At 27.7% G+C, this 16,446-nt stretch overlaps 1 protein-coding gene across 3 annotated transcripts in view; it reads right to left on the bottom strand.

Moving 5' to 3' along the window:
* The window catches only part of LOC148180391 (protein turtle homolog B-like), a 524,867-nt gene that overhangs the window by 21,169 nt on the left and 487,252 nt on the right, over window positions 1-16,446 (bottom strand). For all 3 annotated transcript variants that reach the window (XM_088049704.1, XM_088049705.1, XM_088049707.1), the window contains exons 8-9: window positions 11,062-11,192; window positions 10,847-11,006 (exon numbers count right to left, since the gene is read on the bottom strand). In XM_088049704.1, coding sequence (XP_087905830.1) covers window positions 10,847-11,006; window positions 11,062-11,192 — 291 coding nt within the window. The remainder of the gene's footprint in view (window positions 1-10,846; window positions 11,007-11,061; window positions 11,193-16,446) is intronic.

Genomic DNA, 16,446 nt, shown 5'->3' with positions numbered 1-16,446 from the left:
TTTAGCTGGGGCGCTTTTTAATCTGAGCTGAGGTGGAGGAAAGACTTTATTACTGTATAAAGCGGCGGAAATAAATGCATTTGTGCTTCGATTTCAGTCGGTTAATTTTAAAATCTTACTTTTAGGGCCTGGGTGATGATGGATTTTCACATTTTATATTGCATGTGCCGGTTTACACAATAATTAGAATTGTTAATTTGCAATTAATTTGAAGAAGGAAAGAGGAGAACAAAGAATGCAAAAATTGTGAAAAATACTAGAAAGTATCTAGGAAAATGTTAAGTAAATATGTAAAAATTGAAAAATTTTAGAAGATGAAAGTTGTGTAAAAATTCAAGAAAATTATCAATTTCCCTGTAATTCTGTTTTTTGCTCTAAAATTTTGAAATTTATAGCAGTTGACAAATAAGTTGAAAGTAGTAAAGCCTTTTTAGTTTTTGAATAAAAAGTGTCCAAATTACGGAATTTAAAGTGGTGGGCAATTTAAGTTCTTCTTCAAAATAAATATTTTTAAAAATTCGGTCTTTTGCTCTAATATTTTTAAATTTATTTAAAAATTTCTAAAAATTCTGTCTTTTGCTCTAAAATTTTGAAATTTATCTCAGCTGATAAACTAGTTGAAAGTAGTAAAAAAAGTACAAAGTAGAAATTTTTTTTGTTGAATAAAAAATTTTAAAAGTTACGGAATTTAATAAAAAGTAGTCCAAATTTTGGTTAGCCTTCAAAATAAAAAATTCTAAAACTTTGGTCTTTTGCTCTAAAATTTTATAATTTGTCACCGTTAACCGTTAATAACCACATAAAAAGTAATAAAATCTCCAAATTTTGTTTGAATAAAAAGTGCCAAAGTTACGGAATTAGATAAAAACTAAAAAAAATTTAGTTCCAATTTAAAGTAAAAATTTAGAAAATCTGTCTTGCTCTAAAATTTTGAAATTTATAACAGTTGATAAACAAGTCAAAATTGTAAAGCTTTTAAAATTTATTGTTTTAAATAAAAAAATGCCAAAGTTGCGGAATTTAATAAAAAGTGGTACAAATTTTTGGTTCTTTTTTAAAATGAAAATTTCTAAAAATTCTCTTTTCGCTATTTAAAATTTTAAAATTTATCACGCTTGATAAATAAGTCGAAAGTAGTGAAGCCTCCAAATTTTATTGTTTTTGAACTGGCAAAGTTACGAAATTTAATAAAAAGTAGTGCAAAATTTTGGTTCCTTTTCAAAATAAAAATTTCTAATAATTTTCTTATTGCTTTAAACTTTTTAAATTTATCACAGTTGATAAACAAGTTTAAAGTAGTGAAACCTTCAAATTGTTTTGATTTTGAGCAAAAAGTGTCAAAGTTAAAGAATTGGATAAAAATGGTGGAAATTTTTAGTTTATCTTCAAAACAAAAATTTCTAAAATTCCTGTTTTTTGCTCTAAAATTTTGAAATTTATCACGCTTGATAAATAAGTCGAAAGTAGTGAAGCCTCCAAATTTTATTGTTTTTGATTAAAAACTGGCAAAGTTACGAAATTTAATAAAAAGTAGAGTAAATTTTTGGTTCCTTTTAAAAATAAAAATTTCTATTAATTCTCTTTTTGCTTTAAAATTTTAAAATTCATCACAGTTGATAAAAATGTCGAAAGTATGGAAACCTTCAAATTGTTTTGATTTTGAACAAAAATTGTCAAAGTTGCAGAATTGGATAAAAATGGTGGAAATTTTTAATTTATCTTCAAAACAAAAATTTCTAAAATTCCTGTTCTTTGCTTTAAAATTGTTATATTTATCACACTTGATAAATAAGTCGAAAGTAGTGAAGCCTCCAAATTTTATTGTTTTTGATTGAAAACTGTCAAAGTTACGGAATTTAATAATAAGTGGCGCAAATTTTGGTTAGCTTTCAAAATAAAAAATTCTAAAACTTTGGTCTTTTGCTCTAAAATTTTATAATTTGTCACCGTTAACCGTTAATAACCACATAAAAAGTAATAAAATCTCCAAATTTTGTTTGAATAAAAAGTGCCAAAGTTACGGAATTTAATAAAAACTAAAAAAATTTTAGTTCCAATTTAAAGTAAAAATTTAGAAAATCTGTCTTGCTCTAAAATTTTGAAATTTATAACAGTTGATAAACAAGTCAAAATTGTAAAGCTTTTAAAATTTATTGTTTTAAATAAAAAAATGCCAAAGTTGCGGAATTTAATAAAAAGTGGTACAAATTGTTGGTTCTTTTTTAAAATGAAAATTTCTAAAAATTCTCTTTTCGCTATTTAAAATTTTAAAATTTATCACGCTTGATAAATAAGTCGAAAGTAGTGAAGCCTCCAAATTTTATTGTTTTTGAACTGGCAAAGTTACGAAATTTAATAAAAAGTAGTGCAAAATTTTGGTTCCTTTTCAAAATAAAAATTTCTAATAATTTTCTTATTGCTTTAAACTTTTTAAATTTATCACAGTTGATAAACAAGTTTAAAGTAGTGAAACCTTCAAATTGTTTTGATTTTGAACAAAAAGTGTCAAAGTTAAAGAATTGGATAAAAATGGTGGAAATTTTTAGTTTATCTTCAAAACAAAAATTTCTAAAATTCCTGTTTTTTGCTCTAAAATTTTGAAATTTATCACGCTTGATAAATAAGTCGAAAGTAGTGAAGCCTCCAAATTTTATTGTTTTTGATTAAAAACTGGCAAAGTTACGAAATTTAATAAAAAGTAGTGCAAATTTTCGGTTCCATTTAAAAATAAAAATTTCTATTAATTCTCTTTTTGCTTTAAAATTTTAAAATTTATCACAGTTGATAAAAATGTCTAAAGTAGTGAAACCTTCAAGTTGTTTTGATTTTGAACAAAAAGTGTCAAAGTTACAGAATTGGATAAAAATGGTGGAAATTTTTAGTTCATCTTCAAAACAAAAATTTCTAAAATTCCTGTTCTTTGCTCTAAAATTTTGAAATTTATCACGCTTGATAAATAAGTCGAAAGTAGTGAAGCCTCCAAATTTTATTGTTTTTGATTAAAAACTGCCAAAGTTACGAAATTTAATAAAAAGTAGAGTAAATTTTTGGTTCCTTTTAAAAATAAAAATTTCTATTAATTCTCTTTTTGCTTTAAAATTTTTAAATTTATCACACTTGATAAATAAATCGAAAGTAGTGAAGCCTCCAAATTTTATTGTTTTTGATTGAAAACTGTCAAAGTTACGGAATTTAATAATAAGTGGCGCAAATTTTTGGTTAGTCAAAATTTTTGTCTTTTGATTTAAAATTTAGAAATTTATTACAGTTGAAAAACAAGTCAAAAGCAGTAAAACCTCTAAATTTTCTTATTATTGCATAAAAATTGCCAAAGTTACGAAATTTATAAGAAAGTGGTGCAAATATTTCAAAATAAAAATTTCTAAAAATTTTATGTTTGGCTCTAAAATTTTAAATTTTATTACAGTTAATAAACAAGTCGAAAGTAGTGAAATCTCTAAATTTTATTGTTTTAGAATAAAAAGAGCCAAAGTTACGGAAATTGATAAAAAGTGATGCATATTTTTAAAAATTCTGTCTTTTGTAAAATTTTGTAATGTATGAAATTTATCACAGTTGATAAACAAGCCAAAAGTACTAAATTTTTTTAGATTATTTTTGTTTTTTTTTGTATTATTCTGATTCCCATTAAATACATTTTAGATTTTCCCTGGATTGTCTATAATTTCTCTTTTGATTTTTCGTAGATTGTGTTTAGTTTGTAGTTCTTTCTGGTTAATTTTAAATTATCTTTTTAAAATTTCCTTACTTCGGTGTAGATTTTTCACATTTTTCTTTGGATTCTTTAGATATTCTGAGAATTTATTGTACATTTTTTCTTTGATTTAACCCAAACTCACTTTGATTCTAACTGGTTTCTGTAGAAAAAGAAAAAGAAAAACTCGAGATTCTCATTGGTCTTTTTTATAGCTCGAAATTTATTTTTTTTAGATTTTTTATTCTAATGAAGTCATGAGTTCCTTAAGATCTTACATTAATTTTTTTGGAATACTTGAATGATTTTAGATTCATTAGATTCTCTCTTGAGATTTCTTTTTAAAATCTTTAGATTGTCTTTAGATTATTTCTAATGTATGCAGCTCCTTTAGAATCTCCTTAGATGCTCAAGAATTTTTTCAGATTTTCCTCAAATTCTTTTTAAATTTTCTATTTTTTTTCTAACTTCTTGTATATGTTTAAATTTTTTCTTGGTTTTTACACTTTTCAATTTTTCGAGACTTTTTTGTTCTTTTAAATAAAGATGTGAGAATTTTGAAATCTCCGGAATATGAATGCACACATAAAAAAATTCGAATATTAAAAACTAAAGTTTTGTAATTATAACTACTATTAAAATGCAAAGTGGGTCAATCTAAATATTCCTTTCTTGACATAAAATTCGCACAAAGGCGCCGAAAGTAATTAACGTTCGAACGTAACGCCCGACTGCTTCCATACAAACAAAGTGAAACATTACAATGACAATTTTCCTAAATAAAGTTGCGAGTCGTCGCCTCTCGGCGGCAGGAAGTTGCTAATACAAATATTGATATTTGAGGGGGGCGGTGGCAACTGCCTCCGTCGAGGCGGAATAAGCCGCCAGCGGTAGCATGTGTAACCGCCATTTCCTGTTACATTTTGCCATTTGAGCATTCACAAGACACATTACAACTTCCACTTTATTTGTTGATTTATAACAGAACTTTATCTTTGATTTTGCTGAAAACTCCAACGAACAGTTGGGGCCCACTTATGTACGTTTTATTTAGCAAATAAAAGAGCCAGGCCAACCCTTTGTTCAAGAACAAACAGTTCTCTAATAATGCCCTGTCCGTTTAGAGTGATTAAAATGACGATGTGGAAATGAAAATCTTCGACATCAAATTTCGGGGGGTTTTATTCAACGACATAAATTTTATTAAGGTAAATGCCGCCCCGAAATTGTTTGTTTGACCTTTTTTTATGACTGCTTTATTAGTTTAATGTTTTCATTTCTCTCTCTGATACCCACAGAGGCAATCAAATAATTTCTATATTCTTCTTACTTTAACTTACAAACTCGTAAATGTAACGAAATAAGCCAATTTTCTTCAAAATTACTCCTCGTAAATCACACTGCAGCTTGCCATTTTCGTGGAAAATCAAATAAATCACTTATTTTTCTTAATATTGATTTTTGTAATGGACGCTTACCACCAGCATGTTTTCATTTCTGCTACGAACCGCCAACAAGCAACGATTTGTAATATTACGGTCTAGTGCGGAAAAGCTGCTGCAGTGCGGCAAAAAAGTCGAATTACACTATACACGATTTGATTGGTGGCGCCATCTATTAAAGAACTCCAAAATTGCGACTCTCTAGCAAATGCCGCGCCGTAAAATCCCACTAACAGTTGCTTGAAGGGAACAATGTAAATAAGAATTTTCTTACTCAGGTTGAATATTCATCAACTTCTTTATTTTTATTATCATCATAAAGTTCAAAGGAAAACTTAATTAAAACGTTAAATTTTACGCAAGTCGCTGAAATTTTTATCTTGTTTTAATCGCGTGTTTGGTTCAATAAAACTATTTCAAGTTTTATGGTTTGATGCACGACAAGACTTCAACTGCACTTTGAAATTTTTATCAATATCATGAGAGATTGGACATTGGAACTAATGTGACAAAATTATTAGTTCAAGCAATTTTTTTTTAGAAACTTCCGATGTTACAACCTTTTTCGATTTTCCAACTTCATCAAACAAACTCAAGCCATTTCAAACCCTTTTAGCTTCCTTTGCTTCATACTGTGTGCGCCCAGCTTAATACGTGACGTGAAATTTTTATGTGTTGAAAGTTTGGTGGCGATAATTTTCCATGAAATTTTCATTTTTCATTTCTGACGTTTTAGATTTTTTTCAGTTGTAAGTAAATGTTTTCAAAAATTAAAAAGTTCAATAGAGCTTTTGGAAGACGCTGCAAAGTTTATAAAACTTTATTATTAAACAAATTGGACCGATTTCCGAATTTTAAGAAACACATTTTTTTTTTAAATGTTAAAACTAAATTCATAAGTGTAGTAATTTTTTGATAGGATTAAAATTTAAGCCGAGAGAACAGTTATTTTTCGGATATTCTTTAACGGTTATAACTTTGAATGATATTAGTATTTGGGAGAGGACAAATCTTTTAAAAATGTTTATTTTTTAAGCATAAAACATTTAGAGAAAAAATAATGATAAAAGAGAAGCATGCGAAATAACATAAATTCAAAAGTTCTGCTTTGAAAGCATGGAGATTATTCGAAAATTGGTAATTTCATGAAGTATAACTCTAAAATTTCCGCATTTTACTACTTTCAACTTGATTGATAGCTTAGTCAAATTACAAAATTTGTATAAATGCGGTATAAATTTTAGAAATTTTTACTTTTAGCGAAAAAATTATTTAATATTTGCAAAAATATACTGTAAAATTGGTTAAATACTCGACTCTAACTCTGAATTTTCCGAAGGTTACTACTTACAACTTGGTTAATAATCTTGGCAAATTGCAGAATTTTTTAAAATAAAAATTTTTTTTCCAGAAGAAAAAACAAACAAAAATTGCACAAACGCACTCGAAAATTGGCTATTTTGTGGGCTATGACTCCAAAATTTTAGGATTTCATTACTTTCTACTTGATTAACAACTTTGCCAAATTGCCAAAATTTCAAAAAATTTGAGATATATTTTAGAAATTTTTACTTCGTAAGAAACAGAAAATTCAAAAATTGCAAAAATGTATTCACAAATTGGTTATTTACAGGACTATGAGGCTAAAATGTGCTTCTAAATTCAATAATAACCTAGTTACATTGTAAAATTTTGAATATGTACAGGTAAATTTTAGAAATTTTTACTTTCAACAAGACAAAATTTTTAAAAATTGCAATTTTATTCGAGTATTTGTTATTTGTTGGACTATATCTTTGAAATTTTCGATGGTTACTACTTTCACCTTGACTAAAAACTTGTCAACATTTTTTAAAATACGGGACATATTTTAGAAAGTTTTATTTTCATCTGAAAAACAATTATTTAAAAATGCATAAATAAATTCGTAAATTAGTTATATGTTGGACAAAAATTTTGAAAATTGCAGAAAATACCACTTTTGACTAAATAATTAAATTTGTCAAAAACCAAAATTGTTAAAAATACGGTACAAATTTTAGAAATTTTCACTTCCGGGAGAAAAAAATCAAAAATTGCAAAATTATATTCGAAATTTGATTGTTTTGTAGACTATAACCCTAAAATTTCCGGAAGGTATTAGTTTCAATTTTATTAACAACTCAGTTAAATTGTAAAAGTTGTGAAAACACAGGACAGACTTTAGAAATTTTTACTTATAAGGAAAAGACAATTTTAAAAATTACAATATTTTATCCAAAAATTGGTTACTTGTTGGACTATAACTTTGAAACTTTAGGTGGTTACGACTTTCAACTTGACTAATAACTTTGTCAAATTGCAAAATTTTTAAAAATACGGGACATATTTTAGAAATTTTTACTTTCAACTAAAAGACAATTACAAAATGCAAAAATAAATTTGTATATTGGAAATTTGTTGGACTAAAATTTTTAAAATTACAGAATTAAGCTATTTTGACTTGATTAATAACTTTGTCAATGACTAAAATTTATAAAGTTACGACACAGATTTTTAGAAATATTTACTTCTAAAAGAAAAAAAACCTCAAAATTGCAAAATTATATGCAAAATTTGGTTGTTTGGTGGATTATAATCCTGAAACTTTCGAAAGTTACTACTTCAAATTGATTGACAACCTTGTCAAATTGCAAAACTTTTGAAAATAACGTGACGGATTTTTACTTCCGGAGGTGAAAAAATTCAAAAAATACAAAAATATATTTGAAAATATGTTATCTGTAGGACTATAACACTGGAATTTCAGAAAGTTATTAGTTTTAATTTGTTGATTGACACTGTCAAATTGCTATTTTTTTTAAATACGAGACAGGTTATTGAAATTTTTACTTTTGAAGAAACAAAAAATTCAATAATTACATAAATATATTCGAAAATTTGTTAAATTTAATTTTATTACCTTTAACTTGATTAATAAACGCGTCAAATTGTAAAATTGTTGAAAGGACGGGACAGGTTCTAGTAATTTTTACTTTTCGAGAGACAAAAAATTTAAAATATGCAAAAATATATTCGAAAATTTTTTAATTTGTTATTTGGTGGACAATAACTTTGAAATTTCCGGAAGTTATTACTATCAACTTGATTAACAAAAGTGTCAAATTGCAAAATTCTTGAAAGTACGAAACTGACTTTGGAAATTTTTACTTTCATTGAAAAGACAAATTTTTACGTTTGCAAAAATATGTTCGTAAATTAGTTATTAGTTGGACTATAATTTTGAAATTTTCGGTAGTTACTACTTTCAGCCTGACCAGATTTTAGAAATTTTACTTTCAACGAAAAGACAATATTTAAAAATTACAATATTTTGTCCAAAAATTGGTTATTTGTTGGACTATAACTTTGAAATTATTGGTGGTTATAACTTTCAACTTGACTAATGATCTTGTCAAATTGCAAAATTTTTTAAAATACGGGACCGATTTTAGAAATTTTTACTTTCAACTAAAAGACAATTACAAAATGCAGAAATAAATTGGTAAATTGGGAATTTGTTGGACTAAAATTTTTAAAATTATAGATTTAAGCTAAATTGACTTGATTAATAACTTTGTCAAAAACTAAAATTGTTAAAGTTACGGAACAGATTTTTACAAATATTTACTTCCAGAAGAAAAAAAAGGCAAAAATTGCAAAATTATATTCGAAATTTGGTTGTTTTATGGATTATAACCCTCAAACTTTCGAAATTTACTACTATAAATTTGATTGACAACCTTGTCAAATTGCAAGATTTTCGAAAATAACGTGACCGATTTTTCCTTTCGGAGATGAAAAAATGCAAAAATATATATGAAAATATCTTATCTGTAGGACTATAACACTAGAATTTCGGGAAGTTATTAGTTTTAATTTGTTCAATGGCACTGTCAAATTGCAATTTTTTTGAAAAAAAGAGAGAAAAGGTTCTAGAAATTTTTACTTTTGAAGAAACAAAAAATAAAACTGCATAAATATAGTATTCGAAAATTTGTTATTGGTGAACTATAACTTTTAAATTCCTGGAATTTATTACTTTCAACTTGATTAATAAACGTGTCAAATTGCAAAATTGTTGAAAGGACGGGACAGGTTCTCGAAATTTTTACTTTTCGAGAAACAAAAAATTTAAAAATTGCAAAAATATATTCGAAAATTTGTTAATTTGTTATTTGGTGGACAATTACTTTAAAATTCCCTCAAGTTATTACTTTCAACTCAAATAACAAAAGTGTCAAATTGCAAAATTCTTGAAAGTTCGAAACAGACTTTGGAAATTATTACTTTAATTGAAAAGACAAATTTCTACGTTTGCAAAAATATATTCGTAAATTGGTTATTGGTTGGACTATAATTTTGAAATTTTCGGTGGTTACTACTTTCAGCCTAACTAATAACCTCGTCGAATTGCAAAATTTTTGAAAATACAGGACAGATTTTAGAAATGTTTACTTTCAAGGAAAAGACAATTTTTAAAAATTACAATATTTTATCCAAAAATTGTTATTTGTTGGACTATAACTTTGAAACTTTAGGTGGTTACGACTTTCAACTTGACTAATAACTTAGTCAAATTGCAAAATTTTTAAAAATACGGGGCAGATTTTAGAAATTTTTATTTTCAACTAAAAGACAATTTCAAAATGCAAGAATAAATTTGTAAATTGGAAATTTGTTGGACTAAAATTTTTAAAATTACAGAATAAAGATATTCTGACTTGTTTAATAACTTTGTCAAAAACTAAAATTGTTAAAGTTACGGAACAGATTTTTAGAAATATTTACTTCCAGAAGAAAAAAAGGCAAAAATTGCAAAATTACATTCGAAATTTGGTTGTTTTATGGATTATAACCCTCAAACTTTCGAAATTTACTACTACAAATTTGATTGAAACCTTCTCAAATTGCAAGATTTTCGAAAATAACGTAACCGATTTTTAGTTTCGGAGGTGAAAAATTCAAAGATTGCAAAAATATATTTGAAAATATGTTATCTGTAGGATTATAACACTGGAATTTCGTGAAGTTATTAGTTTTAATTTGTTTAATGACACTGTCAAATTGCAATTTTTTTTTGAAAATACGGTACTGGTTCTAGAAATTTTTACTTTTGAAGAAACAAAAAATTAAAAAATTGCAAATATATATTCGAAAATTTGTTAATTTCTTATTTGGTGGATAATTACTTTCAAATTTCCGGAAATTATTACTTTCAACTTGATTAACAAAAGAGTCAAAGTGCAAAATTTTTAAATGTACGGGACAGATTTTGAAAATTTTTATTTGTTTTTTAAACAAATTTTTAAGTTTGCAAAAACATATTCGTAAATTGGTTATTGATTGGGCTATAATTTTGAAAATTGTGAATTTTATTACTTTCCACATAATTAATAACCTTGTCAAAAACCAAAATTTTTACTTCTTAGGAAATGAATTTAAAAATTCCAAAATTATATTCCAAAATATTTCCTGAACTAAAAATTTAAAGTTTTGACATCTATGTAACATGGGTAAGTTAATATCGTCAATTACAATCTCGCATGCATTTTAAATCGTTTTTGTTTGAAATCATGATCATCATAAATGTCATTAAATGCATAAATTAACAACGGAGGTAATAAAGTGAAAAAATATTTCCACCCTTGACCTGTAACAATAAACTTACATTTAACATCGAGTTGAACAGGGTTGCTTTCCCCATCCCCTTCTTGATTGTGTCCCACGCAGGTGTAATGACCAGATCTGGCTCTCGTGATCGATTGAAGTACCAAACTTTGATTGCTTACAATAGTGTTTGCTTGTGCATTATTATACAATTGTTTACCCTACAAAATACATTGAATTGGCAATCATTCTTCACAAAGCAAGCAAAACACTCACATTATGTCTCCAACTGACTTTGTATACCCAAGGATTTGATTTGATATTGCATTCGAAATACACATCAACTCCTTCTTTGATGGTGCTTCCATTCAGCGTACTTCCCAATTCCAAAGAAACCAGAGGCACATCTGAAAAAATCCAAACTTCCAATTAGTGCTTGATATTAAACGAAAAACGTGAGAAAACAGAACGAAATAATGGTATACAATGTCAACATTAAAAATGTCAGAAGACTTGGGAAGTATTATGATGGATAACGCTTTTATTATTTTACAATGTTGGCAGTGAAAGCGGTTTAGTAAACAGTGTAAGTTGGCGAGGAAGAAAATGCACGCGAAAAATTTATTTAGAATCGAACGGAGAGAAAACAAACTCTGAGATACTTTTAGGGTAATTAAATTGGCCCACGTTGCCCAAAAATGTCACCAAATGTACAACTAGCGCCCATTAAGTTAATTACAATCTGACTATTAATTTGTTTTTCTTGAATTGCCGTTAGGTGAAATTTAATCAACTAGCAAAACAGTACAAAAATAAAGTTTTAACGAGTTGTAATTCTATGTACCATTACTGTTATTAAAATTGATATGCGCAATTTTGTTTGATACTACCAATGAGCGGAGAAAATGTAAACAAGTTTTTACATGTTTTCATTAATTTGTAGGATGCTAACTGGAGTTAATTTCAGCTTGCGATTTTTGAAAAAAATGAGGAAAATTAATAGTTATTTACGATAGCAGAACGTTGGAAATTGCAAGTTCGCCATAAAATCAAAAATTTCTAAAAAATTTGTTCCTGGTTCTAAAATTGTGAAAGTTGGCGGAGATAACAAGCAGGTCAAGAGTAGTAATGCCTCCAAATTTCGTTCTTAAATACCTAAAATTAAAAAAAATACGAAACTTTTTGTAGAACATTCAAAATTTTTAGTTCGTCTTGTGATAAAAATTATCTAAAAAGTGTGTTTTTGGTTCTAAATTTTTGAAATTTTGCAGAGTTAATAAGCGTGCGAAAAGTAGTAATTCTTCCAAATTCCACTTTTAAATTCTTAAAATTAGAGAAAATACGAAACTTCTGAATCTAGAATAATCGAAATTTTCAGTTCAACTTACGATTAAAAAATTCTAAAAAATCTCTTTGTGATTTTAAAATTTTGTAATTTAGCTGAGTTAATAGTATTGCCTTTATATTTCATATTTAAATTTTTTAAACCGAAGAAAATGGGCAACTTGGCTTAGAGTAGTAGAAATTTTTGGTTCGTCCTCTAATCAAATTTAAAAAAAATCGTTTTTGATTTTAAAATTTTAGAATTTGGTAGAGTTAAAAAGCTTGTTAAAAGTAGCAATGCCTACAAATTTTATTTTTGAAGTTCTTAAATTTAAACAAACATTAAACAAACATACGAAACTTAATTTAGAATATACGAATAATTTCAGTTCTAATGATAAAAGAATTCTAAAAAATTAATTTTTGGATCTAAAATTTTGGAGTCCAAAAAAGCTAATAAGCGTGTTAAGAGTAAATTTATTTTAAAATTATTAAAAGTATACAAAATATATAAGTTAATCTAGAATATTTTAAATTTTCACTTCGTCTTGTGACAAAAATATCCAAAATATCTATTTTTAGTTCTAAATGTTTGAACCTTAGCAGAGTAAATAAGATTGCCAATAATAGTATTGCCTCAAAATATCATGTTTAAATTTTTAAAATTGGAGAAAATAGGAAACTTGGTCTAGCATATTGGAAATTTTTTGTTCGTATTTTAATAAGAGTTTCTTTTTGGTTCTAAAATTTTAGAATTTGGTGGAGCTAAGAAGCGTGTCAAAAGTAGTAATACCTACAAATTTTGTTCTCAAATTCCTTAAATTAGCAAAATTAAGAAACTTAATTAATCTTCTAAAAAATTAGTTTTTGGATTTAAAATTTTGGAATATAGAAAAGTTAATAGAAATGTTAAATATAGTGAGCAATAATGTTTCTTAATATTTCATTCTTGTATTTGTAAAATAAGCGAAAATACGAAATTTAATAAAAAATATTTCAAATTTTGAGTCGATCTAAAATTGAACATTTCTAAACAACCTGTTTTTTATTTTAAAATTTTGGAATTTAGCAGAGTTAATAAACGTGTAAAGAGTGGTAATGCTTCCAAATTTCATTATTGAATTATTAAAACCAGAGAAAATACGAAAATTTTACTTCATCTTGTGATGAAAAATTGCTAAAAATCTATTTTTGGTTCTAAATTTTTGGAATTTAGCAGATTAAATAAGAGTGTTAATAATAATATTACCTCCAAATTTCATATTTCAATTTTTACAATTGAGAAAATAGGAAACTTGGTCTAGAATATTGGAAATTTTTCATTCGTCTTCTAATAAAAATTCGTTTTTGATTCTAGAATTTTGGAATTTTGCAGAGTTAATAAGCGTATCAAGAGAGCCCCCAAATTTTATTCTTAAAGCCCTAAAATTGAAGAAAATAGAAAACTTAATTTAGAATATTGAAAAATTTTTGTTCCTCTTATAATAAAAACTTCCAAAAAAATCTGTTTTAAGTTCTAAAATATTGGAATTTTGCAGAGTAAAATAAGCAAATCATGAGTAGTAATGCCTGCAACTTTTATTCGTGAAATCTTTAAATTAGCAAAAATATGAAGCCAAATTTAGAATGTACGAAATTTTTGGTTCATCTTACGATAAAAAATTAAAAAAAAATAGAATAGAAAAATAGAAAATTTGAACCGAAAATTTAGGAATTTGTAAAAGTTAATAAGAATGTAAAAAGTTAGTAAGCAATATTCCTAAATTTTAATACTGAATTCTTAAAATAATGGAAAATACGAAATTTAATCTAGAATATTTCAAATTTTAAGTTCGTTTAAAAATTAAAAATTTCTAAAAAATCTGTTTTTGATTTTAAATTTTTTAATTTGGCAGAATTAATAAGCGTATTAAGAAACGTCATACCTCTAAATTAAATTTTTAAAGTTCCAACATTGAAGAAAATTAACAAGATCAAACGAACTTACCAAGTGAAGTTCGATCTTGATTATGCTATCATCTTGCACAACGACATCATTAGAATATAGGTAGTACCCCCATTCTCTCCATAACACGCACGATATTTAAAGTAAGCAAATTCAAAACTCCCGCCACCCACCTTGTTGGTAGGCCTGCTTACTGGCGGTTCTGTCATTATTTTAAAGTCTTCGATGTCGCAACTTGGGAAGATCAGGGTTGCATCTTTTTGAAGATGCAAAGGGTGGGAGTGATGTCGTTGTGCAAGATGATAGCATAATCAAGATCGAACTTCACTTGGTAAGTTCGTTTGATCTTGTTAATTATGCCACTCATCTTGCACTTCGACATCATTAGAATATAGGTAGATGTTTAAAGTACGTTGCGACTCGACTTTTATTTATTCCATTCTCAATTTAAAACTGGAATAAATATCGGTAAACGTAAAAGATGAAAATAAACTATGTCAGTGTCTCCAATGACAAGGCTAACCTAATATAAACGTATATTAGGGATAATTTAAAACAACCTTAGCAAAAGGACCACATCTATTTTACATAATAGAACGGTTATAATGCCGCACACAACGGATTTTTGGACCATCCTAAGAATAGTCCATTCCTAAAGGCTCTAGCGGCATTTGCCGAGAAAATAGAGGCGTCAACACCTGCTGTTTCCAAAACATCCTTTATGGCTCGACTAATAGTAGCGAAAGAGGCATTCTTTTGGAAAGTTGGAAAAAAGACGAAAACAAAACGTCTTATCTTCTCCGTTTGGTGAAGTGCAAGCTTCAATGTTAAAAAACAGAGAGATATGTCTGCGTTTAATGAAATTGTGCGAAGGTGTGCTAAGGCAACACTGAGGTCCAAACTTTATCCTACTTGGGACTTGATGACCTCAAGTGATAGATATGCTTAAAAACCGTTTAATCCTGTGATCCTCACCTAATTTAGGAGTAAAAAGAAAGGCCAAAGCCGAATTGAAACTGTTAAGACTCCCGTACGAAAATCCGTCTTAAATTCGTATGTCAGAAAGGACAAAACATTGTCTACTGATTTCACTATAACGTTTAACGCAAAAGTGGCTCCGTGACTACATTTCTTCCACGTCACGCCATTGTTTGTATGTTGAACTGGAAATAGAAGCTACCATTTTGTTAATGCAAGTATCTCTCTGGACTCCTAAACAGCCATGGCATTATTTAAAGAGCTTGCATAAGAAGCAAAGATCCATAGTTCTGCTGCTCACAAAATTGTGAATCCTTCTGGATAATTTAGAAAGTAATGGAAATTGAATACCACCCATCCTATTTATATTAACAGCGGCGGTGGCGTTGTCAAGCCTTAATAAATTTTTGCATGACGTGGCTCGAAAGCTAACCACCTTAGACCAAAAGGTGCTAGGAATTCAAGATAATGGAAGTGACACTTCTTTTTCTTCATCCAATGTCTAAACGCCCATTGATTTCCATTTACAACTCACCAGCCGGTCCACGAGGCATCAGAGTAAGTCTCAGTTGAAAAGTCAAACGACTTTATTTGACAGTCTGATAGAGAAACTTTAAGCTGCCACTTAAGATAATCTTCTGTTAAAGAGGGAGATAAACAACATGCGAGCGTCATATTTATCTCAAAATTGTTGAAGGGCTAAACCTTCGCTCTTTCCATGTACCTTGTATTAAGCCAGCCATACTGTACAGCTGTACAGACGGGTGTAAAATCTAGTATATTCTCTAATTGTGCAAGAAAGTTTCTTTGAAAACTCTAGCTCTAACTTTGATCTTCTTTTCCGGTTGCAACTCTACAGTCATTCGTTCCGAATTCAAAAGAATTCCTAAAAATTTTCACGACCTTGCAAGATGGACTTGATTTTTTAATATTAATTAGAAATCTGAAAGATTCTAACAGTCTTGGAGATACCAGAGCAAGATTCATCGTGTCATTAAAGAGCAATAAGTCATCTTATTATAAAACTGACAAAGAACAACAAGTTTTTAACTTGTTGAACAGCTAAGAAGCCAACGCTAACCTAAAGGGTAATGGCGAATATTCATAGTTTTCCATTTAAACAAAAGCGAAGAAATCGCCTATCAGTGTGAATAATCAAACAAAGAAATATGCAACCATTAGATCAATTGAAGCTAAGAAGCAACTTAGGGCAAAGACCTAATGCTTAAGTGTTTTAAATTTAAAATTCGTCGCTGAGAACCATTAGGCTTACAGACTGTAAAACAGTAGTAACGAATTGTACTTCAACTGGTTTGGTTTACTTGGTTATAAATTTATAACACCCCTCTTTAGTAACATTAACTGCGACCTAAGTCGCTTGATTTTCTGAGACAGACATCAATCTTTCAGCAGAA

The sequence above is a fragment of the Gnatocerus cornutus genome, chromosome 1, assembly GCF_029298725.1.
Source record: "Gnatocerus cornutus isolate USDA-ARS CGAHR chromosome 1, icGnaCorn1.1, whole genome shotgun sequence".
Lineage (NCBI taxonomy): Eukaryota > Metazoa > Arthropoda > Insecta > Coleoptera > Tenebrionidae > Gnatocerus > Gnatocerus cornutus.
The sequence above is the reverse complement of the archived record's forward strand: the minus strand, read 5'-3'. Positions and strand labels throughout refer to the sequence as shown.